The 26,464-nt window shown below is 35.4% G+C and overlaps 1 protein-coding gene and 1 long non-coding RNA gene across 2 annotated transcripts; one reads left to right on the top strand and one right to left on the bottom strand.

The window, feature by feature from the left end:
• Nucleotides 1-1,143: 1,143 nt before the first annotated feature.
• Nucleotides 1,144-5,598, bottom strand: LOC148114935 (uncharacterized). Its single transcript, XR_015733410.1, has 2 exons — nt 5,469-5,598; nt 1,144-2,592 (listed from the first exon to the last, which is right to left on the bottom strand). It is a non-coding gene; the product is annotated as an uncharacterized LOC148114935 (long non-coding RNA).
• Nucleotides 5,599-5,671: 73 nt separating this feature from the next.
• Nucleotides 5,672-25,032, top strand: SNX16 (sorting nexin 16). Its single transcript, XM_034422346.3, has 8 exons — nt 5,672-5,909; nt 10,565-11,022; nt 11,957-12,043; nt 13,819-13,967; nt 17,213-17,282; nt 21,552-21,688; nt 22,574-22,693; nt 23,592-25,032. The coding sequence occupies exons 2-8, from the start codon at nt 10,654-10,656 to the stop codon at nt 23,698-23,700; spliced, it is 1,041 nt and encodes a 346-aa protein (XP_034278237.1). The 5' UTR covers nt 5,672-5,909; nt 10,565-10,653; the 3' UTR covers nt 23,701-25,032.
• Nucleotides 25,033-26,464: the final 1,432 nt, after the last annotated feature.

Below are 26,464 nucleotides of genomic sequence, written 5' to 3'. Positions count from 1 at the left end.
ATTTGTCAATGGGCCATTAAGGCCTGAGCCAGTCCAGTCTACATAACAGATAGGATTAGCCCTCTACCCATCTACCAAACTTACCACATGGCACCTGGGAAGATTACATCATCCAGCAAGACTCAACCAAGCCTGGGAGACATACAGCCTACAAAGTTAGCTAAGACCCCCGCCCCCGGGAGTCTGACCACCAATCAGAGTGCATTTCCTACACAGGAAAAGGAAGCTCTAGGGTGGGGCTCAGAGAGGGCATAAAACCAAGACACTCTCAGCATCTCTGCCCTTTTCTGCTCAGGAACTCAGGAGCTCAGTCATGTGATCCTGTTCATCAATAAACACTCTTTCCCAGCAATTTCTATGAATCCAGTATCCTTTTCCCTAGTTGGAACTGAACCCAGAAAGATATTTCTTCCAACACTACATTTCTTCTTAAACTTCTTCCACTAGGTCATTGCATCCAAGTACAAATAGCAGCATATTTGCAGCCAGAACCATCCCAGTTGACATGTGAAATAAATATTCAGGAAATAGATAAAGATACTAGTAATTTTCCAATATGAAACCCTAAACTTTTGTTTTTATTTAAGCTTCTATAGGATGGATCTACTGTACTCTCATTCCTAATTTTGCAGCATAATATAACAATTTTGGAAGGAATAGCCCTACTGGACTATTGTCCAGTTGTTGTCATCAACAACAACAACAAAGAATCTGGTATCATGTTAAAAACTAACATTTTTTAAATGAAATAAACTTCCATGGAATACAGCCACTTCATCAGTTCCACAGGATATATCCAAAGGGAATATTATATATTCATTCTTGGCTTTGGGAGAAGAAAAAAGAGGAAACAGAGAGGAGACTTGAAAAGACATATTCAAGGGGAAGTGAAATGTAGAATATGAAAATTGCCTGTAGATTATGTCATATTATATAAGAAATTCATACAATTTTATTTCTTCTTCTTTGCTTCATGCTGTCCAATCTTATCTGCCACTCAGCCTGAATTCTCTACAGGATCGCTGCAATCATGTACTGCAGACAATCCTCTTATCTCTCCCCCTAACTTCTTCTATAAAGGCATCTTTGTATGTTTGTCAGATAACTATTTGCTTTTAATACAGTTGGATAGACACCAGCATCTTTAACATACAGGTTTATTTAAACACCGAAGAAAAAGTTCATACATCTATTGCATTTTGTAAAAGACATTTGTAGCATGCAGCAATGAATTTAAATAGAGTATTTCTGGAGATAAAATGAATATGAAGACTTTCTCATCTGCATTTGAATATGCAACATATTCATTCAGTCCAGACTTGCCTAATAAAAATACTGAATTCTGGAAATAAATCAAAGAACTCAAATACCAGTTTTAAACAGTTTTCAAACAAAACTAATATCCAAGAGAATTGCATTCCTATTCAAGTTTTAATTCTCTTAATATAGTTATGCTTTGTTTATATTATTTTTGATACTGCAAAATATCAACAAAAACTTTAAATGTCTGCTGTCTTTATAATTTAGTATGATTGTACCAGTGAACCACCTTATTCAGTATTCCTATTTTGTAGGATAATGATCCCCTATATTTGCTAAATATGTGTAGAGTTGTCCCAAGATATTTTACTGCTTGACATGAACAAAATGATGCTTGCTGTTCATATTTAAAAGCTACTGGCTTTTCATAGCTGAATATTGTTTGCACAATGATGATAAGAGATTACTTATTTATCTATGTAATATATAGACTTTCTATTTTCCAACAACTTTGGGCAAATTAAAATTAAAATTTTTTAAAATGTAAAAGAAAACAATGAACTCATGAAAGCCCCCCAAATCCAAATTTAATTTTAAGTAAAATTAAGAAAAAGAAAAAATGAAATCCTGAAAGCCCCCCAAATCCAAATTTAATTTTAATTTAATTAAAAAATTTAAAAAGTAAAAAAAAAAAATGAGATAATGAAAGACTCCCCCCTCAATCCAGATATAATCAAAAAGATGGGAGAGGGGAAGCCGACCATCAGGGACTTAATTTTCACCCTGCCCCAGAATTTGGGAAAATAGCCATGTCTTTAATAGCTTCTTGATCATGAACATATACAGTAAACCATCCATGATTGTACTGAAGCAAAACAATTTGGGTTGTGCAAAATAGACCCCCTCTCAAGCTTGCTATTTTGCCATCTCCTTCCAACATCTACAGAATACCTAACGCACGTGGCTTGTTTTGCATCATGATATGATTCAGTGGTGGGTTGCCCCCGGTTCGGACCAGTTCGCAAGAACCGGTAGTAAAACCAGCGAGAAACTTCGCCCACTGACCCAGACGTCATCATAGGTGATCTGCGGATGCGCGGATGCGGTCGCGATGCAAACTGGTAGTAAAGGTAAGTAGAACCCACCCCTGGTAGGATTGTATAATTAAATAGTAAACATTATGAATGTGCATTCAAGTTAAGTCCTGTCGAAAGCAGGTTGACATAAAAGAACATCTTTCTTCAAAGTATTAAAAGCTTCACATGATTGCTTCAAATAATGTCCTGGCTTTCTCCATGTGCATGATCATACATGTATAGATGAGGACAGCCTCTGAAACAGAAACATAAATCTTTCAACGTACACATCTGCTTTAATTTTTCAGATAGATGTGTTTTATCTAATATACAATACTTTATGCAGCATTTTTAAAAGATGTAGGTGCCTCGTATCAGGGATGAAATCCAGCAGGTTCTGACAGGTTCTGGAGCAGTTTGGAGAACCAGCAAATACCACCTCTGGCTGACTCCAGAGTGGGGTGGGAATAGAGATTTTGCAATATCCTTCTCCCAGGAGTGGGGAGGGAATGGGAATTTTGCAGTGTCCTTTCCCTGGAGTGGGGTGGGAATGGAGATTTTGCAGTATCCTTCCCCTGCTACGCCCACCAAGCTACGCCCACAGAACCGGTAATTAAAAAAATTGGATTTCACCACTGCCTAGTATTTATGCAGGTCTACTGTTTTAACATTTTGGGAAACTTCTACAGGAAGTATCACAACGTAGTGTCACAGAGTGAAAACATCTTAATTCATCAAATGTCCACTTTGCTGAATGCAGCTCCTGTAAATACCTGTTTCTTATGGTAGTGGTGAGGCCAGAAGAAAAATATCTCTACCTATTCTCAACCAACTGCCTTTATACCTTGCATATTTTTAAAGGATGAAATTTTAAATCAAATTTTTCATGGGATGTCATTCTGAATTTAATTTGCATTTTGATTAGGACAATTATGTTCTACTCAGTGGTGGGATTCAAAATATTTTACTACTGGTTCTGTGGGAGTGGCTTGGTGGGAGTGGCAGGGGAAGGATACTATAAAATCTCCATTCCTACCCCACTTCAGGGGAAGGTTACTGCAAAATCCCCATTTCCTCCCGATCACCTGGGACTCAGGAGGCAGAGAATTGATGGGGGCGGGGCCAGTCAGAGGTGGTATTTACCGGTTCTCCAAACTACTCAAAATTTAAACTCCAGTTCTCCAGAACTGGTCAGAACCTGCTGAATACCACCTCTGGTTCTACTGAACATTATGGATCTTATTCCTAAATATCTGTGTTTCCAAACAATTTATACATGATACAGTGATTCTGCCTCATTCATTAAATTTTATGGAAGAGGTACAGTATGTCCATAATTTATTCTCTGCACAGCTCCTATGTTCTTCATTTCCTTTGCATTTCCTTCATCACAAAAAAATCTATTAAAAAGGAAAATGTTAAAAAGGAAAAGGATGACTGTAACAGGAGCCATCAATCTAAGTCTCTAAAATAGATGTAGACACTTGAAAAGCATTACCCTTTTGCGGATAGAACTTTGCAAATTTGAACTGATTATTTGCATAATGTTCATAATAGTTGTAAAATATATTATGTGGCCACCAGAGGGCTTCATTTTGTTTTGTAGAAAAAGACTACTGCATTTAATCTTCCATTCTCTTTCTCTGCTTACTGTTTATTAACAGCTCTAGTAAAACAGTTTTCCATGCAACTACTTATGAGCAAAACCACTAGCCAAAATACACATGTTGTATTTTTTAATGAAGATAATTTCATTTTTTTAAAAATAGACAGCTACAAAGTTTGACAGTACAGCTGCGTTGAATTTACACCCAAGAATCTAGAAAAAGAATTATATGCTTTCATTTAGACTGGGATGCTTCTATCATTACTATCCTGATCATTTATTGGCAACTTGCAACAAAATATAATGCCAAAATTAAGCATGCTGTCTGGAGAATCCTGGAAGTTGAAGTTCATAAAAATTAAAGTCACTGTGATTGAGAAACACTGCACTAGAGCACAGTCACCACACAGAAAAACCTGCCTATTTTCCTAGAAATATAACTGTGAAGTCGTTGGTGTTCTCTGAGCTAGGTTATTTGCTTCTATTATCCAACTAGGTAACATCATCAGTTATCTAACACTGATGATGTTACCTAGTTGGGTAATGAAAAGTCTGCAACCAAACAACCAAGCTCAGAGAACAACTAGGACTATCCAGCTCTGAGTTATATATATATTCTCTTCTCTTGTTCAATCCAGAATTGAACAATAAATCAATAAACCCCTTTCTTCACAAGCAGGTTAATATGCTTGTTTCCCCCTTTCTTTGAATCAGAAGCAAAGACTATTGCTATAAAATTCGCTGCTGCCCTGGCTTACCAAGAAGTCAAAGTCCTATGAAATGATTTCCTCAACTTATGACCACAATTGAGCTCAAAATTGCCATTGCTAAGCAAGACAGTTGATAAGCGAGTTTTGCTCCATTTTACATCCTTTTTGCCTTTTCATTTTAAGTGAATCTTTGCAGTTGTTAAATTAGTAACACAGTTGTAAATTGAATCTGGGTTCCCCATTGACTTTGTTTGTCAAAAGGTGAATTATATGATCCCAGGACACTGCAACTGTCATAAATATGAATCAGTTGCCAAGCAACCGAATTTTGATCACACGACTATTGGGATGCTGCAATGGTCATCAAGTGCGAAAAATCATGATGTTACTTTTTTCAATGTCTTTGTAAATTTGAACAGTCACTAAATGGATGGTTGTAAGTCTTGTGCTGCTATTTAGATGCAAGACTACTGCAGACTGGAATCAAAATTTGACAGATTATTATATATTTGTCTCACACACATACATATCCCAAAATCTACCTGAATTGATTTGAAATACAACTTTGTAAGCAAAATTGTGTTTCAGATCAGAGACATCTCTGTTCTATTGTGCCTTGAGATCTTTATTTTCTTCCTCCTGAAACATTTTTGTCAGGCAAAGAGTCTCTTTTCTCTCCCATTCTAACACTCCAGCCCACATTTTGTGTTCCTGTGTCGATGGTCTGTTTAATTTGCTTTCTCTGGCTAAAGATTTCCCAGCAGAGGGCGGGGACATAAAACGCAAGAATCGGATTCAACTTGAACCCAACCTTACCTTTTAATACCTTTCGCGCAAATGTTGCCCCGCCCACAGAACTGCAAATCCCAGCAGCCGGCTCTACCCGAAGGAGAAAAGTAGGAGGTGTGACTTTAGCTGTCAGGCTTTAACGCGAATACGCCGACTCACCGCTTTCTTTTACCGCGATGCTTCTTGGGTTGTGTAGTTTCAAAAAGGCAGCGTTTCTCGGATGGGGAGCCGTGATGCATCTCGGGAGATGTAGTCGGGACGGCCTGACAAACCAGGAGCGGCTCGGGCGGTCAAGGGATTGCACCGCGTCCAAGCAGCCTCCCCGCCCCTCGCAACAGGTTTGGCGCGGCCCCCTTCCTCGTCGCCTCTTCGGGGCTGGGAAGCGAGCTGAGTCTGGGACTTGCCCGCGAAAGGCGGAGACGAAGCAGGCAAGGCGAGCCAAGCAAGCGGCCAGCTGCTGCCCGCAAGGTAAGGGTGAGCCAGCGTTCGGACCGAGAAGAGGACCTCGCACTGCGGCGGGAGGGTGGTCGTGCTTTTCCCCACCAGGATTGTGCGGGATTTTGCCCCGGTCCCTCGTGGTCGTCTGCTTTCGCTTGCTTGCTTGCTTGCTTTTTTTCCACAGACTTCGCGCTCCCCTCCCAAGAGAGAAACAATTGCTTAACTTAACTCAAGTATGGGAAAGATTGTCCGGGCACTTTAAGACTAAGAGCTGTGCGCTGCGGCATAAACTTTCGTGGTTTTAGACCGAGCATCATGTGATGCGCTAATCCAGGTTGGAAAAGGTATTCAGGAAGCCTTGGAGTGAAAAATCAAAAGTAAAATACAATTTCAACGGCTAGAGATCTTTTCCGTCTCGTTATAAACGGGATATATATTGTATGTATATCATTATGTTTTAGATATTTATATTTTTCCGAACTAAATATATAAAATGGGATGTATCTGAGGAAATGGGCATTACTTGCGGGATAGTCGTACCTGTGCAACTAATTACGATGTTTGCCACTCTAATGTCACCTGTGGTTCTTTCACTTTTCATGGCTTCCTTCCCCAATTCCCCCTTGCCCATAAATTGCATCTGTTGATGTAATTTGATCTCCCACAGTATTTTGGGACCTTGTTGTCCAGCCTGGATTTGTCCTAAAACATGCGTAGTCTTTTTTTAAAAAAAAGTTTTGAGAAATCTGTGCAATATATTCACTGATGAAACTATCTTTTTTTTTCTTTTGACATCTGAAATTTCACTGGCTTTTTTAGACTGTCCCTTTTGAATTGATGGCTATTTAGTTTGAAGAGAGAAGGAATAAATAATCTTAAATTTTCTTTTAAAAATCATGAAATAACTTCCAGGCTTCTAGGTTTTAATTATATTTATAAACAATTATTTTAACAAGTGTTCTTCCCTTTGGTGTGTCTTATTTTCTGAATTTTCAGTTTGAAATGTTCATTTCTCAGCTTAATCCTTTTGATATTTGAATATGTAAATTCTCAAAATTATGAAGCAGCTTACTTGATTCAGATAATTTATGACACTTGAAGATGCATGGACTTCAACTCCCAGAATTGCTCAGCCAGTTTCTTCAAGTTGCTAAGGTTCGAAAACACTGGGTTGGAAACTCATAGGTAATTTGTGAAGTTCCTGTATTATTGCAATTGCTAACACAGTACCCTCAGAAAACAGTGCCTTTGCAGCCACCAAGGCCTTTGATCCACTTAGTTTTGTTTTTGTTATTGCTGATTCTTTCAGTTAAAAAAGAAGAGACCAAAATAGACATGCTACAGAGTAAAATAGAATGTTTATTATAAAAAAGATTCTGGTCTTTCATGCATAGTCTTCAAAAACTAAACAATGAGTGTATACACTTGTTTATTTAGAAGACTGTCCATCTAATCAGTGAAAAAGACATGCAAGCTAGGGTGGTAGATCACATTCTAAGAAGCTGGATAGGGTGAAGAAAAATACAGTCACAGGTTTGCTTTCTCATACCTGGTGTTTTGTAACAAGTCACACCCACAGTGACATCCTTCCATTGGCAGTCATTTTATTTGGGCGCCTAATGTCAGCCACACAAGAGCCTCGTGATTGGAGTGACAAAGAAAACAAAGCAGTAACTAAGTGACTAGATAAATTTATTAGATTCCAAATATGTCCACTAGTTCAAAAGGTTAGAAATTCACACTACTGATTCTAGCAGTTGTGAGCAAAATTCATTGCTTAGTTTTTCTAGGTCCCAAGATTTTAAGATGTATCTTAAAGTTGCCAAGGTGAGATTTTTTTTCTCTTTACTGTATTTTTTTAATCTTTAACGGAACTGAAGATAAGGTGCTTTATACACATAATTCTACCTTTGCTAAAGTTTGATTTATAACTTTCCTGTAGAAGCTTCTGCTGCTTTTCTAGTAGCCTTCAGCCCTTGAGAACCTTTCAAGTGTCCAGTCCTTTGAAATCAATTCCACAAGACAATTTGATTCTATGCACCCAGTTACTTATTGATTATTACATTTCTCTTTGCCTTCATTTTGTATGTCCAGGAGGCATACATAATGTTCTTCCTTCCTGTTTTCCCCACAAAAATAACCTATGAGGTTAGTTGGGATGAAAGTATATTGATGGTATACAAGTAGTATCAGCTCTTGTACTTCTAGTGTAATATTGGATAAGGTGATGATATGTAGTAAAGAAATGGATTTCCAGGAGGGAAGGGTGCATTCCAGAAGAGTAAAAGACAGCTCAGTCCAGATATTATGTGTGATAAAAAGGCAAAAACAGACCCTCTCCAGTATATCTTAAGAGAATATGGTAGATGCAGATACCAGAGTACTCAATCCGGTAAGATTTTGCCTATAGGTATGAAACAATAAAGAACTCAGCTTGAATAAAATTATCATGTGTCATTCTTGATTTTGGGCCAGACAGACACAACTGTACTTTTGGTTTTCTATTGAAAAGTTGATCACAATTATTGTTTTACTCAGTCAGAGTTTTAAAAACCCTGCATATTTTGTCGCATTGTCTTCTTGATTGCTACGCTGGAATTTAGAGGTTTTTTGGGAGGATAAAATGACCAGCTCTGCATCCTCTAATTCTCTTTGCTCAGCATTGGTCTTAGGAGTGATCTATCGTAAAAGTCTGAATTCACTAAGTTCTATCAATAACTGCATCTGAAACATTCAGTACAGTGCTGGAACAATGCATAATCAACTGTAAGGCTTCTTAACAATGCAGTCCTCGTTTTCTATGTTCCTGGTGAATACTTTGGAAAGCAGTATAGGTAATCCACATTTACAACTGCATTTGGGACCAAAATTTCTGTTGCTAAGCAAGGCAGTTGTTTAGGGATTCGCAACCATGGCCTTTTTGCCATGGCTGTGAAGGAAATTAGGGCAGTTGTTAAATGAATCATGAGGTTAAGTGAATCCAGCTTTCCCCATTAGCTTTGTTAGTTAATGCTGGATGGAAAGATAACAAATGGTGATTACATGACCCCAAAACACTGCAACCATCATCAATACATGCCAATTGCCAAGCACCTGAATTTTGATCACATGATCTTCAGCAGCCATAAATATGAGGGCCGGAAGTGGGTTTCAGCAGGTTCTGACCAGTTCTGGAGAACCGGTAGTGGAAATTTTGAGTAGTTCGGAGAACCGGTAGTAAAAATTTTGACTGCCCCCCCCCCCTATTTTCTGCCTCCCAAGTCCTAGCTGATCGGGAGGAAATGGGGATTTTGCAGTAACCTTCCCCTGGATTGGAGAGGGAATGGAGATTTTACAGTATCCTTCCCCTGCCATGCCCACCAAGCCACGCCCACCAAGCCACACCCACAGAACTAGTAGTAAAAAAATTTGAAAACCACCACTGATGAGGGCCAATCATAATTCACCTCTCTCAATGCATTTTAACTTCAAAAGATTGCTAAATACATGGTTGTAAGTTGAGGACTACCTGTAGGTACAGGTTTCAGAGATCAATTTCTTTCTTAAACTATAATTTTGCTGGATAGCCAAATGTTCTACTCTAAATCAGGAAGCTGTCAAAAAATGTATACTCTTATTGTTAGGTATATCAAAGACAGCTGAGAACAGCACAGTGCCACGTTCACGTCTGCATTCCCAGAGTTCCACTTGGCTCTCTTGAAGGAGGCAGACATACAATAGCAATTAAAATGGCAAAGTTAGCACAAATTACTTTTCACACAAAGAGTGAGGGTGCAGAAGAAAGAGGAAGAAGAAGTTGAAAGAAAAGGGAAAATTAATAAAGATCTGGTGCAGTAAAAGAAAAAACTGCAAGATCTGCATTACAGTATGAGAAGGGAGATTACAAAGAAGAGACTGAAATAACATGGTTCAAATTATTTTTTTTAAATGAAATTACTTTTAATGGTTTTATGTCAGTACAGTTCTCAACTTAAGGCAAATATTATTATGTAATTTTGCCTGTAATTAAACAATGGGAGTATTATGAGCATTTCCAGTGTTAGGTGGAGGTGTGGAGTGATCCAGTTTTTAAATATTGTATATAATTTGATAATGCTGGCATCCAGCCCACATGTTTCTGGGATGACAATCATGATGGAGAATGCAAGTCCTGAAGTTTTTGTTCTTTTAAAAATATTACTATTAAGCTTAAAGTATAAAGACATATTAGATAATATTAAATTGTACTGTATTGATATTTTCAAAATCAAAACTTTATTTTGTACTGGATAGAATAATAGTTCTTACAGAGAAATTAGTTTTAGGAAATGGCATTCCATTTCAGATATATATATATATATTTAATGGCAAATTTCTGTACTTATTAGCTGATTGAAATAACTCTTCTGTTGTTACTTTTTAATATGCTATGGGAATATATTTGGAAAGATACAGGTATTGCATTTTAATATGCCTGTCTGCTTCGCTTTAGATTAGTAAACTTTGGTTTGAGTTCCTAGTTTTGATACTTAATTATTAAAAATACTTTATGGTATTTAATAACCTTAAATTATACTCTGGATTGGTAGAATTATTATTTAATCATACATTTTTATATGTAAGGTTCCATACTTCTTTGTCATTTAATTTGAAATTTTGCTTGAAAGGACAATTGAAATACTTTTAAACTTTCTTTATCCTTCCAGATACCTGTGAAAAACATTAAAACAAGAAAGAATCATTTAAGCTCAACAATTTGGACATATATAAACTTTCTTAAACTTTCTAATGAAGGATGACTACTCCATATGTTCCTGTTCCAATTCCTATAGGAAGTTCTACTAGTTTTACCATAAATAGAAACCAAAGAAGATCATCTCTTGGGAATATTTCAGCATGTTCAGATTCTCCAAAGGGACAGTTAGAAGAAGCATCTAAAAGTAACTTTAAAAAAACGAGTGTTCCTGATGAGATTGGTACTACTTCATGTCCTTGCAATAGTCCACTTGTTAGGACTAAAATGTTAGGCTTAAACACCTCTATGGAATATTACATTCAACCACTGGAAACAACTGAGCAAAATACCTTGGAGAACTGGGAAGATCGACCCGGTACTCCTACAATACTTGGTTATGAAGTAATGGAAGAGAGAGCAAAATTCACTGTAAGTTGTAATATTTTTCTTCTGAAAATTGTATTGCATTATTTCATTTAATCCTTGACCTTTTATAAATGTGAATACAGCTTCCCAGCTTTATGGGACAACAGTTCTTATTTTCTAGTGACTCTTAAATTGATTGCTATGTAAAACTTCTGCATTTGTATAAAATTTACTGATTTCAGTTCTTAAATATCATACATGCTTTTATATATTTTAATCCTGTTCAGTTTTATCTACATGGGTAATTTTAAGCATGTCTAGATTTACATTAAGTAATATTAATTTTTATAATCTAAGGTTAAGCTGCTTTTGTAATGGAGATAGTATCTGATACATAGTTTTCATGATAATTTGCAACCTTATTCCCCTTGCAATCAGCCTCATTGAATGCATTTTTGAATAGGCAGAACTTTGCTTTTTTCTTGCCATCTTTATTTGCAAATATAATCAATAAAAGCTACATTTTGAAAAAAAACATCTAATGCAAGTTGATGAAATGACAAACACTCCAGTCTTTTCTCATTCAACACAACAATACCTTTCAGAATTGAGGCATGGATAAGGTGTAAGAATATCCCAGGAAACAAGGACTATAGTTAAATATCCTTCTGATTAAATATAATTTAAATACATTGTACCTGTATATAATTTGCAGCAATCTGATATGCTTATGAAATCAATTTTTAAAAGTACTGGCTGAATCCATTAATTAGTTCATCTTGGCTAGTAGAAACCATATCTATCCTGAACTTGTATGAAAAAGTTCTTTTTTAAAGTTCTGTAAACTTAGCCACATCTGTTAATGGTTGTTTGGTTCCATAAACAAAGAACAGTTATGTGAACTATTCAATAATTACAGTGAAATATGAGAAGCCTGCTACACATGCTGTTTCCTGAAGCTATTTTAATAGGGCTTTGTCTTTTTTGTTTTTAATAGGTTTACAAAATACTTGTGAAGAAAAATCCAGAAGAAAATTGGGTAGTTTTCAGAAGGTATACAGACTTCTCCAGGCTTAATGACAAGGTACATGTATTCAAATAGGCCAATCGGTAATTAATATTACAAATTTAATATTATTCCTGTGTTTCATAAATTACTTTGAAAAGTTAAAAATAAAAATGAACACATGAAAATCAACATAAAAGATTGTTTGAAAGTACATCTATTATTTGCCATAAAGACAATATATAATTGATTTAAATGCTAATTTGTAAAGATATATTCTATATAATCTGGTTGGATGAGAGACAAGAACATATGAATCCAACACTGTCTATAGGCGCTTTCAGCTTTTGTACCTAACAGTAAGCTGTTGTTCAAAATTAAAGCAAAGATTCATAGTACCTGTTTAAAAATGTAGCATTTTGCAGTTACAGTTTTTCTAGAGATAGCTATGTAGTATATGCTCTTTTCAAATGTTTCCAGTTACAGAAAAGTGCTAACAATTGGTATTCCAGAAACTACAGATAACATTTTTGGTAATTGTCAACAATGCTTACATTTTGATTGCTGAATGATCATGTTTAGGTTATGTTTAAGTGATGCAAACTCCCAAGCACATTGCACTGACACGGAATGTATTTGTGGAAATGAGCTATGGCAATCCTGTGTAATAAGTTAAATGAAATTGAAGCTTGCAGCCTTCAAAGAAAATAAATGTGGATAGGAGTCCTAAATCATTTGCCTGACATGTTTACTGTTAAACTGAATGAATGAAAATTAAATGCCGTTTCTATTTCAACAGTTTACATATAATTATCAAAGGATGTGAAAAGGCTCTTGAGAGAAAATGACTGATTTATAATAAGAGTTTCTATATATTTTTTAATAGGCATACCACAGGTAGACTGCAAATATGTGGAAACTACTACTATAGATGGTAAAAAGGAAAGTTTTTGCAGCTTAGATATGTAAAATAGAAGCTAGCCATACCATATCTAAAGATAGGTAACTTCCTTGAGTAGACATACAGTATTCATAAGATGAATCACTGAGAATAATAAAGTAGGAGCATGAAAAGTTGTCTAATTTAGAGAGTGCAACTCTGGGAAATGTTGCTAATTTAATTTTAATACAAATCTGAAGTGCATTTTAGCATCATTGCTAAACTGCTGTAACTCTTTTTGTGTGAGAGTGGGCATGTACATGCATGAATGCTCCTTCACTCTTGTTTTTTGATGACTGCCTGGATTAAAAAAAAGACCTCCCTACAGTTTTTTTGGGAAGATTTTTGAAGATGGTTTGCCATTCTTCTTTTTCTAAGACTGAGAGAGTGACTAGCCCATAATCACTTGGCTGGCTTCTCGCCTAAGACTAGACTAGAATTCACTGTCTCCCAGTTTTTACCCTGCTGCCTGCCTGCCTGCCTTTCCTTTCCTTTCCTTTCCTTTCCTTTCCTTTCCTTTCCTTCCCTTCCCTTCCCTTCCCTTCCCTTCCCTTCCTATGCTACCTTACCTTACATTACATTACATTACCTATTTATATACTTACTTACCTTACTTACTTTACTTACTTATTTATACCACTTTTATTATTTTTATAATCTAAAATATTTAATGCTCCTTGCTTTTCCATAACAGTCTTGTGAAGTGGGCTGAGCTGAGAATGACCAGCTCAAAATCACCCAGCTGACTTTCATGCCTAAGGCGGGACTAGAACTCACAGATTCCTGGTTTCTAGCTTGATGCCTTAGCCACTGACTTTTTATAACTCTGATAGTATAATATTACTATTCCCTCTTTATCTACAGAAATTATGATTTTATATACTATAACCTTCTGATATATATCTATTTTCAGCTGAAAGATATGTTTCCTGGTTTTCGACTGGCATTGCCCCCAAAGCGTTGGTTCAAGGATAATTACAATCCTGACTTCCTAGAAGATAGACAGCTAGGACTCCAAGCATTTCTACAGAATTTAGTAGCTCACAAAGACATTGCCAACTGGTATGTAAATTTTTTTTAACTATTCTCAGCAGATTTTGCAGCTCTCCTTTTCCTCATTTAAATGGCACTGTTACTGTTCCAGAGGGTGTAAATAATTTTCTTCTGTAAACAAAGTATTTAATAAGACAAGAAGAATTTGGCAATGCATTACATTTTAAATGATTCTGAGACTGCAAGGTTCAATTTCAGAGGGTTTATTCTGTTTTAATAGTAGAGATTCAGAATAGTGATTGTAACATCTTGTCACAGAGTAGAATGGATAAAAAATATAAGGATTGAGAGTTGGTTGAGAAAAGTTGTACCTTATGTATTCTTGTTGAATATTTCAATACAGAAGCAGGGAATGTGTGAATGGCTGAATGAGAGACAGAACAGTAGTGACAAAAATAGATACTACTTGGTAGACAACCGCCAGCTCTGCTACATAAGCACTTGGTTTGGATAACCTTAGAACATATTTGTTGTCTATCCCAGATGTTTCAGCCTTTAATATTGTAGCTGCACAAACTTCTTTCAGAACACTTTTGTAGAAAAGGCTTTGTTTTTACCTTTATTGTTGCTTAATCATGGTTTGTTGAATAGGACACAGTGGCTGTGTTTTCACAGTGTGCTAAAACAAAACAATACCAGACAGACACACTATGACTTAAATCTGTGAACTTTGCTGCTTTTATGGATATCAAATATTATTTTTATTTTAATAATACCTAATAATACCTCAAGTATCTTGGAAAAAGGAATAATAATTAAAAGTTCGGATCTCACTTCTAAAGAGTAACAATACATGAAGGCATTGTTGATTAGCTACCGTGTTTTCCTGAAAATAAGACCCTATCTTATATTTTTTGAACTCTGAAATAAGCACTTGGCCTTATTGCCATGCGCTCAAAAGCCCAATTGGGCTTACTATCAGGGGATTTTTTATTTTGGGGGAAACAGGGTATTTGGTTTCCAGTTGTATCAAGACTCTTCTTAATCCTTAATCATGAGTGCATGTTCCTCTTTATATTTTTTCTGGTATGCATGAAATATAGTGAAACATATTGTACTGATTCTATAGTGCTGTATGAGAAACATTTGTGGATGATAATGATAGGTAGGATTTTATTAGTAAATTTTGCCCATGTATGAATATTCAAAACTGAAGAAAACTTAAAGCTATATAGTTGTCTTTTTTCTTTTCTTTCATTTCCTCAGTCCATCTATATTAATTGCTCGATTCTACAGGAAAATCTAAAAATGGGATTCAGTGGTTTTTTTTCATTTTCAGCATAGTTAGTGAGCAAGGTATGAGTACAAGCATAAATGTTTTTTACTGCTAAAGCTGCAACTTTTTGTAGAAGATACATAAGTAATAACTGATAATTGTTGTTACTATCTTGTTAATAAGTTAATAAACATATTGCATATTGCTTATTAACTGTGATCCTTACAGGCTCAAGACTGACTCAGCCTTCCATCCTTCTGAGGTCAATAAAATGAGGACCCAGATTGTGGGGAGCAATATGCTGACATTGTAAACCATCCAGAGAGGGCTATATGTCTTAAGTGTGATTGCTATTAAATTGTAATCTCAATACAGTAGTTTGTAACGGCTCTCAGGTGCCTTAAAATCTAAAACTACGATTCTCTTCCCTGAAATCCTGCTAACAAAAACCCAAATCAACCAGATTTTAGCCAATTTGCTGGCCAGCTCATATGTTTTTTAGCCAATTCTCTGACCGCACACAATATGTTTAATTAAGGTAGCTTGCTACATTACATCTTGTTTCAAATAAGAATTAGTTGATTCTCTGTAATAAGACTTGAGGTTCAAAAGTTCTGTCTGGGTTTTTTCCCCCTATTTATCTAGCACCTAGAAGCATATTGCCATCTGAGGCTTATTTTCAAATGTGGTTGTGAGAGAGCTACCGAATTGCACATTTAAGCTGCATTTTTTCTTAATGAAAGCTTTGCTTCTTGTATGCATAGGATGCCTACTGTTATACAGGCTATAAGCTGCATTGCTAATGAAGTTACCTGTCTTATTGTAAAGGCAACTGACATGTTTAGATAAGTGCATAGAAATGTACACTTTATTATCATAAAGTGTACTGGCTTTATGATATTGGCTACTAAATATTCATTTATAGTTATGTATTTTTGGAACTGATCTTTTATCTTGACAGTTCATTCTGAATGTGTTACAGTCCAGGACAAATTGGACAATAACAAGCAGCACTACTTCATAAAAAAAAAGCTTCTGAGATGGCCTTTTGCAGCCCCATCTCACTTCTTTTCAAAACAGCAGTTCAGCTACTGATAAAAATATCCACTGTAACATAATTATGTTTACAAAAGGTGACCTTTTCCAAACATATCAGATGAAGAAAAAGAGTACTGTTTCCATTTTTCTAGGTAGATTTTAGTACCATATTATTTCTCCTCCCCTCTGCCTTACCAAAGTGAAAACTGACAATCTACAGTAGGATCCTTAAAAAAATTGGGGGGGGGGTTATAATATAAAATTGTGTAGTATATTTTTTTTAAATCAATTTTGATTTTTAAAAAACTTAAACAATAATTTATTTATAAAAAATATACAAACTAATGTATGGAATAGATATACTGAAATGAATGTCTTCATTCACATTTCTTATAATGTGAGGGTTTTTTTTCCCATTTTGATAGTATTTATGCTGTAGCCACAGCTATTTACAGCTTTGATTGGAATCTTAGGATAGACTTCTTAAAAGAAATAATTCTACAAATTAGGTTACGTAGCAATCTGTTGGAAAAAATGTGGACTTATATATAACTGCTGATATTTATATGGAACTTTTTTGGATAAATGTAGTGCATAAATTGAACAAAAAGGCAGGAAGAAAAAGTTTGGTGTATCAAGTAGGCCATTTATAGCATACCAGTACCGTAAATGGTGTTGATTATTTTAAATTTCAATTACACACGACTTGTTATATTCAAGGAAAATGATATGTAACTGAACTATTAATTTTATTTTTATCTTGAACCACCTTTTCAAAATATTATACTTTTTAATAAGATGTATGCTTACTAGAGAGAAAATTACATTCAAACCTTTGCCTCTAATTATGTTTGCATCTGTCTTTATAAATTTTAATAATGCAGCTAATTCCTATTTGGGGAAGCATTACTCTACAACATTTGGCATATTCCCAGTATTCATTCCATATTGTCCTGTATTTTCATGGTCAATTACTCTTTTTTTCCCATTCTTTTCAAAGCCTTGCAGTAAGAGAGTTCCTTTGTTTGGATGAACCCCCAGGACCCTTTGATAGCCTTGAAGAGAGCAGGGTAAGTGCAATAGAGGAATTTGTTTTTACCGTAGAAGAGAAAATTTTAATTGTACAGTGTCCTACATTTTACCACATAGTGCCTTTATGTGAATAGCAGCAACTTTTTGTTCTTTCTCTAACTATAAATTACTTGGCCATCATGTAGCAAAATAGATGAATGAATAATCTATGAACTGTATATGAACGGAGCTGTGAACCATAATGCAAACAGATGGATCTAGTAAAAGAGTGAAACTGAAAAGAACAGGAGAGTGGGGGAAACAATTTGGGAAACATAATAATTACTATACAGAGATTCCACAGCTTTGTTCATGCTATTTGTATGTTCTATTTTGTTATAGTTACATTAAATGTGATTTATTTGTATGTTTGTTTAAAGGCATTCTGAACCATCAGTCATGATGTACAATTGAATGGGCCTTTTTTATTCTTTTTCTCTGTATAAATATTAAATATAATGTGTTTTCCTGTCCTGTATATAAATCTGGAATACTAAACCAAGTATGAAATATTGTAAACATCTATCACAGGTAGTTGTTATATTTGCGTTATCAATAATTTCTTATTTAAATTATCTTACTGTTGTTGTAATAAGAGAAAAAAAGTATTTGGTCATATCTTTGTGAATATATTAGAGTCACTGATTTCTTTGATATGGTACAAATAGTATTTTGAGAATTCATAAAATTGCTACCATTAAGGAGAAAGGATATAGAATAATGTATCATTTGGGATCATTTCCAGCAAATATGATTGAAACAACTTAATGCTGACATTACAATGGATTTATTAGCAATCTTAAAAGAATAATAACTTTACATACAGTCAGGTCCAGAAATATTGGGACATCGACACAATTCTGACATCTTTGGCTCTATACACCACCACAATGGAGTTGGAATGAAACAAACACAATGTGCGTTAACTGCAGACTGTCAGCTTTAATTTGAGGGTATGTACATCCAACTCAGGTGAACGGTGTAGGACTTACAGCAGTTTGCATATGTGCCTCCCACTTGTTAAGGGACCAAAAGTAATGGGACAGAATAATAATCATAAATCAAACTTTCCCTTCTTAATACTTGGTTGCAAATCCTTTGCAGTCAATCACAGCCTGAAGTCTGGAACGCATAGACATCACCAAACGCTGGGTTTCATCCCTGGTGATGCTCTGCCAGGCCTCTACTGCAACTGTCTTCAGTTCCTGCTTGTTCTTGGGGCATTTTCCCTTCAGTTTTGTCTTCAGCAAGTAAAATGCATGCTCAATGGGATTCAGGTCAGGTGATAGACTTGGCCATTGCATAATATTCCACTTCTGTCCCTTCAAAAACTCTTTGGTTGCTTTTGCAGTATGCTTTGGGTCATTGTCCATCTGCACTGTGAAGCGCTGTCCAATGAGTTCTGCAGCATTTGGCTGAATGTGAGCAGATAATATTGCCCGAAACACTTCAGAATTCATCCTGCTGCTTTTGTCAGCAGTCACATCATCAATAAATACAAGAGAACCAGTTCCATTGGCAGCCATAAATACCCACGCCATGACACTGCCACCACCATGCTTCACTGATGAGGTGGTATGCTTAGGATCATGAGCAGTTCCTTTCCTTCTCCATATTCTTCTCTTCCCATCACTCTGGTACAAGTTGATCTTGGTCTCATCTGTCCATAGGATCTTGTTCCAGAACTGTGAAGGCTTTGTTAGATGTTGTTTGGCAAACTCTAATCTGGCCTTCCTGTTTTTGAGGCTCACCAATGGTTTACATCTTGTGGTGAACCCTCTGTATTCACTCTGGTGAAGTCTTCTCTTGATTGTTGACTTTGACACACATACACCTACCTCTTGGAGAGTTTTCTTGATCTGGCTAACTGTTGTGAAGGGTGTTTTCTTCACCAGGGAAAGAATTCTTCGGTCATCCACCACACTTGTTTTCCGTGGTCTCCCGGGTCTTTTGGTGTTGCTGAGCTCACCAGTGCATTCCTTTTTTTTGAAAATGTTTCAAGCAGTTGTTTTGGCCATGCCTAATGTTCTTGCTATCTCTCTGATGGGTTTGTTTTGTTTCTTCAGCCTAATGATGGCTTGCTTCACTGATAGTGACAGCTCTTTGGATCTTATCTTGAGAGTTGACAGCAACAGATTCCAAATGCAAATAGCACACTTGAAATGAACTCTGGGCCTTTTATCTGCACATTGTAATTGGGGTAATGAGGGAATATCACACACATGGCCATGGAACAGCTGAGAAGCCAATTGTCGCATTACTTTTGGTCCCTTAACAAGTGGGAGGCACATATGCAAACTGCTGTAAGTCCTACACTGTTCACCTGAGTTGGATGTACATACCCTCAAATTAAAGCTGACAATCTGCAGTTAACGCACATTGTGTTTGCTTCATTCCAACTCCATTGTGGTGGTGTATAGAGTCAAAGATGTTAGAATTGTGTCGATGTCCCAATATTTCTGGACCTGACTGTAAGTCTGTTGATGCTCATTTGAACTTTTCTAAATAAGATTGAACTCAGTGGTGGGTTGCTACTGGTTCGCCCCGGTTCAAGAGAACCGGTAGCAGTGGCAGCAGGAGGCTCTGCCTGGACGTCACCAAATATGCTCTGCACATGTTCAGAAGTGAGCGAGCGAACCGGTAGCAAAGGTAAGTGAATCCCACCACTGATTGAATCTATTTTATATCCAATGCCAACTTCCAAATATTTTTAACTGTAGCATATATATAGTGTTGTCAGAGTGTTTTACAATTGAAGAACTGGGAGCATATAACTAACAACTTCAGTAGTTAACTAAAATGGCTAAAATAAGATATCCTACAAAATTAATGATTTCTGGCACTGATAAATTATGCACTGCAAACTTCTCACTGTTAACTATAGATTTGCTTTTAAGACAACAATTGTTTATTGGTCAGTGCTTAATCATTTTCTACCCTAAACTGTTAACTGTTACACATAATATATTGCTGTAAGGGAAAAATGCTGCACTTCAGAGCTGTATTTACATACAATGAAAATGCAGAACTGTCTTACTATATTTGTCACATGTGGATGATAAATGGGAGTTTAACAAAAATGATTTAGTTATCTTAACCAAAGTATATAATTTAAGTATATAATTTACTTCACAAAATGGTGGGTGTAAAAGAAAGGAAAAGGCATTCTCAAGTCTAACTTCATAAAGACATACCTATGCAGTTTTCTCAAAATTATTGTTTGCCTTTGTCATCTTGCATCTTGTGCATCTTTAATTTCCAGCTCTAACTTCCTGATTCATACACTTTGATTTTTCATCCAAGGATTAATCAGACCAGCCCTAATTAGCAGCTGAGTACAAACAAGATCATTTAGGTGCTATTATCTGCTGAGGCTACCAGTGGGCTTAGCATTCATGTCAAAGACATTTTGTGCATCCTCCTGAATTGCTTATTTTTTTATTGTGGTTAAGGTGTAAAAATAAAACAAGATACCATAATTAGTCTTTCAAAATTTGAATAGTGTGTACACATATATATACACATATATACCCTCTAGGCTTATTTACTTACTGTAAGAAATGTATAGCTGATCTCAGTTTTGATTTTTATCTTTAAATAGAGATGTTTGAGTCAGTTACACAATCTTGTCAGCCTTTTTGATGAAGTTAACTGATCAAATCAAAGGTTTATTTAAAAGAAAAATTAATAATTTTGCAGGTTATTAGTTTTCTAGTACAGGAATATCAGTAGAACATTGTAGATAAGACATGCTGTAGCAAGGTACTGTGTAGCTTAGTGTACACAGAATAAAATAAAATAAATAGAATAAAATAAAATAAATAAAATAAAATAAAATAAATAAAAAGTTAAATAAAATAAAAAGTAAAAAGAATTTTCTTCATCAGATTTAAGTGAGATGCCATTAAAATCACTAACCATATTAGTAAGAATAAATCTTGGTAGATAGTGCTACAAGTTTATATCTTATTGCTATAATGGAAGTTTGAAATTCACAATTCAGCAATATTTTATTAGAAACCAAAAGAAAACCTTGAAGGTGTTACATTTTCATTACAGATCTGTCCCAATAATTAGGGAATGGTAGCTTGATCTCATTATTACTATCTCAGAATATTATTTTCAATAAAAGAAAACCAAATCCAAATAATGTTATTTGTGTACATGTAAAAATAATTCATAATGTTCATGGAAGAAGAGAACCCAATGTCTCTGTGTTGCTTTTTACAAAAAAAACCTGACTTTCAAAAATTTAAATTTGCTTCTAGGCTTTTTGTGAAACTTTAGAGGAAACAAACTACCGGCTTCAAAAGGAACTTAATGAAAAACAAAAAGAAGTGGAAACGCTGAAAAAGTTATTAAATGAAAAAGAATTGTACATAAATGAAATGGAGAAAAGACTTGGGTAAGACCGAAGCAAAGCTGCTCACCACAAATCTCACTATCATAGCTAGTGATATGAATCTAATATTTTAAGATTTCTGAATGCTTCCTTGTATGTATTTATTTTTCAAATTTCTATAGTTGTCCAACTCACAACAGAAATGACTCTGGGAGGCCTACAACAAAGTTAAAAAAAATAGTTCACAAATAACAGTTATAATTATTGAAAGCATTAAAAACTGTAAAATAAGCTAAACAAAAATCTACAAAGGGATATTAACAATAACAGAGCCATCTTACTATTGGCCAGTTCCCCAGGGGGCCCCAAAAGGCAGGAAATACTTGAGATTGTAATCAAAGAGGAAATGTTAAGTTCTGTCTCTCCACTAAGAACATGGGTGAGACTTCGTGATACAAGCCATATCATGTCTTAACTTCTTTTTGAAAAGGAGAATGAAAAAATTGCAACTGAGCTTGCAGTCTCTTGGGGAATGCTTTTCTGGCAAAGGTCTTTTTCAGAATTAAATATTCCATTTATATTTAAAAATTTCAGAAATATTCAATTTTACAATCCCAGACACAAGATAAATGGTCTCAGAGATGACTTTATCTTTAATGAACATTTTTCAGCATACATTCAGAATGATTGTAATAATAATGAAAGCGACTGCTTTGTTCTATCAGTAGAAAGCTGCACTATAAAATAATGAGTGAAATGTAATTATTCCTAGAAAATTCTTCTAAGGCTGCAGTTTTATCCCCAATTTCTAGGAGCAAACTCCACTGAATGCAGTGACTCTTTTAAATATATATGCATAGCTTTCTCCAACGAAGGAAGCTTTTTCCCAGAGATATTTTCATAATAATTTCCAGCTAAAATAAAAGACCTGCCTTGATTTTGTTACAGGGACTTAAATTTAGTGGAAACAAAGTCTTGTAAGTTGTCAGGAGAGGGAAGTGAATGCAGTGGAGAAGTGGAGTCATCCGCAACAGAGGCAGATCAAAGAACTTTGGAAGAAGACAGCCGGTAAATGATCATTGAGCAATTTTATTTAAAGTTAAGCTCTGAAATGCAAATCACCTGCACGCTTAGAACAGTCCTTTGAGGTAACCCGCTGCAGACATTTCAGGCATTTTGCTGGAGATACTTTCCATAGGATTGTGCCTTTATTATAATCCAACATAGTAAATTTTATATTACTTGTCTTTAAGTTTCTATATAGTATCCACATGTACTTGGATTTTCCAATGCTTTTCTACCATTCAGAAAGTCATTGGATGAAATTAAAATTCAAAGCCAATTAATTGATGCCGATAGCTCTCCAGTTGGCTGTCTGCTGAAGAAATCGCATGGCATTATAACTCATAGGATATTTATTTATTTATTTATTTTCTTAGATTTCTATGCCGTCCTTCTCCCGTAGGACTCGGGACGGCTCACAGAATAAAAAACATATAACAATAAATAGAACTAAAAACATCCAAATGTAAAAACCCCAACAACTAAAATCTCATAACAGATCAGGGAATTTGCTGAAAAAGCCACGTCTTCAGTTCGGCACGGAAAGCGCGGAGGTCGGGGGCCGTCCGAAGCCCAGTGGGTAATTCATTCCAGAGGGTCGGTGCGGCCACAGAGAATGCCCTCATCCTCGGGGCCATCAGCCGACATTGTTTGGCCGATGGCACCCGGAGGAGGGCAGTCCTATGTGACCGCACTGGGCGGTGTGAGGCCAGTAGGAGGTGGTCCTGCAAGTACCCTGGGCCCATGCCATATGAGTATTATATAAAATATGAGCCCAGCAGTTTGCAAATAGACAGTGTCCCCAAACTTGTAATTTTAAAACATAGCACATATTAGGACTGAGTGATAGAAAGAGCTTGTTGGCTCACATTTTTATGATAAATATATTGATCTGAATCTGCAGGTCTGAAAAAGAGGATTGGAAACCCTCTTGGAGTGGGTCACTGGTAGAAAACTTGGTGCCAGAAATTGAAGTAGCCGAAGTGGCATATACTGCTGATATAGAGATGTAAGCATGACTTGTTTTGCTTTATTTTTATTTTTTTTAAGAAGATATATCTGGAAGTTGTTGAACAAAAGCAGTAGAACTGAAGATGATAGGAATGTTTACATAAATCACTCCAAATACATTTTTGACACAAGAAAAATAATCAGTGCTGCTGCTTTAATTCATTTGTTATCTAAGATATATAGATATGTGGAAAACTATATTAATATATAAAAAACTTCGGTTAAGTTTATGTTATGCCTAGAATCCTAAGTAATGTGTATAATTTAGCAGTAGATAACGGTTAAATGTCAATTATCATTTGGCTTGTCACACCTGTTTACTACTAATATGTGACTATTTTGTATGGGCAGCTTTTGGTATCTGATTTTGCAGATTCTTTATATAGGATATAGTTTTATGCTCTGGAAATATAATTCTGCCATCAGACTTCACAAACAGTATATGATCTCTCATGTTTTTAAAGTGATAAATTTAAATATTTATGTTTTAATGCAATAAACTAGAAAAGCTTACAGTACCAAAATAATATTTCAGAAATAGGAATAAGTTTGGGAGGTTTTTATAATGGGAGAAGGAGAATAATAGCCTAGTTATACTGTAGATAGTCATATACACTTGAAAATAATGTAAAAACTGATTTAACATTGTACTTGTTATTTCTTTAAATCTTATGATAATTTTGCTACATAATCAATGACTGCCTTATATATATATATAAAAAAACCACTACCTCCTACTTTGTTACTTATGCATAAGTGTGCTGTTTAGTACCTATTCAATATGTATATGAATGATAATGGCCATTTGTTAAAGCCATACTTCACCGTTAATGAAATCTAGTTGCAGTTTGTATGAAGATACCAGGGATTCTGTACCTTACATACAAATTGTGTTATGCCCAACAATGCACTTTATTGTAAACAGACACCTTGTGTCAAGATCATTGGCATATGCCTACACAGAGACGCATATAGACATACCCATGCACACCTTTTGATTAAGGAAAGGTGAAGTGATTTGCACAATCATGTCTCTTTTTATTATGCTTGTTATACACATTTGCTGTAATGTGGGTCAGCTTTATGGAATCTTCCGAAACATTTTGCTGAGCGGCTGTTTGCTCAAAGTGCCTTTTGTCTCCTCTTCCCGTGAAAAGAAAGCAAGCTTTGTTCTTCTTTATGCCATTTACTCTTTGTTTGTCTTAATGTTGTTAGCACACGAGTCTCCATGTGCTTAGACTTTTCAATGTTCACTTTGTAATTTTGGGGTCTGAAGAAAAGCACTGTGTAGAATTGTTTAAAGCTGTCTGAGGAAAATAAAGATTTGGACATAAGATCTTTTGCTGTCTTTTGTGGGAAAAAGTTCAAAAGCCAAAATAAAGGTAAAGGTTTCCTCGTTTTAAAGTTGACTTCAGTGACACATGCACCCATGTCACACTTGGACATCAAAGTTTCATCTGCATTTTATATATATTATGAAATATATACATTGTATGAAAGTATAAAGTGTACTTTGGGTATCATACAGATTTTGCAATTACTGCTTATTCCTACAACTTCTACTGCCATCTCCAAATTTACTCATAAAGTCTCTCAGTATTTAAATCATTCTTCAGGAATCAAAGAGATATAATGAATAGTTATTTCCCCCTCATTTATGAACTTCCACTGGACATAGATCCTCCATGAAGACAGAAGGACATGGCTGGATCTAGTCCTGTATTATATGTTACTACTTGGCATGTTGATATATTTTTAAATAATTCCTGTGAGCTTTTCTTAGCAAAATCCTACCAAAATCCTAAAACAGGCCTAAGAGCAAAATATCTGATGCACCAGATATTTTATTCATATGCAGATAAATACTTGGGTGTGATATTTCCGTATACTAGGTATGAAAACTTTAATTGATATTTATTCAGGCTTCCTACACACACAAAGGCCAATACACAACGTCTAAATTCTGAAAACCTACTATTAAGTATAATCCAGTAGTTGTAAAATACAATTTCCAGATTTGAAGATTTTGTTGTTGTTGTTGTTAAAAAAGGGTATATATTGTATAAGAGTTTATATGAGAATTTTATAGGGCTGGTCTTGTAGGTCAACAAACTAATTATTGAAAAGTTTATTTCAGGCATCTCCACACAGGAAAGATTCAAAACCATAGATATGAAACACTGTTGTAGCTCTCACTATACAGTGTTGTTGCCTTCCGAGATGGGACCATTTGAAGAACAGAGTAAATGTCAGCTCTTACACAAATCTCTACTCCCATGTTTTAACTTAAGGTAAACAGACAGTTGGTGAAATTAACAGGGTATTCAGTACTCTCCTTACTTCTCTTAATTGTACTTTTTCCTTTCCTCGCTTCATCTTCAAACTACCACTTCTTGGTACTATTGGCTTACATTTAATATTATTATTCTCAGCTGGGAAAAAAGTCATGCAGGAAAAAAATGCAATCTCTTTTTATGTAAAAGAGAATGTAGAAACTAGGTGCAGCAAGTATGAAAAGGAAATGGAGTATAATTGAGTGGAGTAGGAAATTATTTTTGGAATTGCAATTTCAGATGAACTGGGACAGGGATGCCAGAGGCAATTAATTTCAGAATTTAGAGGAACTTAAAGTTTCTGCTATATAGTAAAGAAATCTTGGCTGTTAAAATAAGAAAATCAAGTATGCTTTCTCTTAGTAGCCATATGTTAAAAATATTCTTTATTTGATTCCCCAAATAATTATCCAAAGACAGGACACATTTAAGA

Source organism: Pantherophis guttatus, chromosome 3 (assembly GCF_059756535.1).
Source record: "Pantherophis guttatus breed Tessera chromosome 3, ASM5975653v1, whole genome shotgun sequence".
Classification (NCBI taxonomy): domain Eukaryota; kingdom Metazoa; phylum Chordata; class Lepidosauria; order Squamata; family Colubridae; genus Pantherophis; species Pantherophis guttatus.
Note: the sequence above shows the minus strand (reverse complement) of the source record. Positions and strands in the feature narration are given on the sequence as shown.

Coding starts and splice junctions, on each gene's coding strand:
- SNX16 (XM_034422346.3), top strand. CDS start 10,654: ATGACTACTCCATATGTTCCTGTTCCAATTCCTATAGGAAGTTCTACT. Junction 12,044..13,818: donor TCTCCAGGCTTAATGACAAG/GTACATGTATTC, acceptor ATCTATTTTCAG/CTGAAAGATATGTTTCCTGG. Junction 22,694..23,591: donor ACTTTGGAAGAAGACAGCCG/GTAAATGATCAT, acceptor CTGAATCTGCAG/GTCTGAAAAAGAGGATTGGA.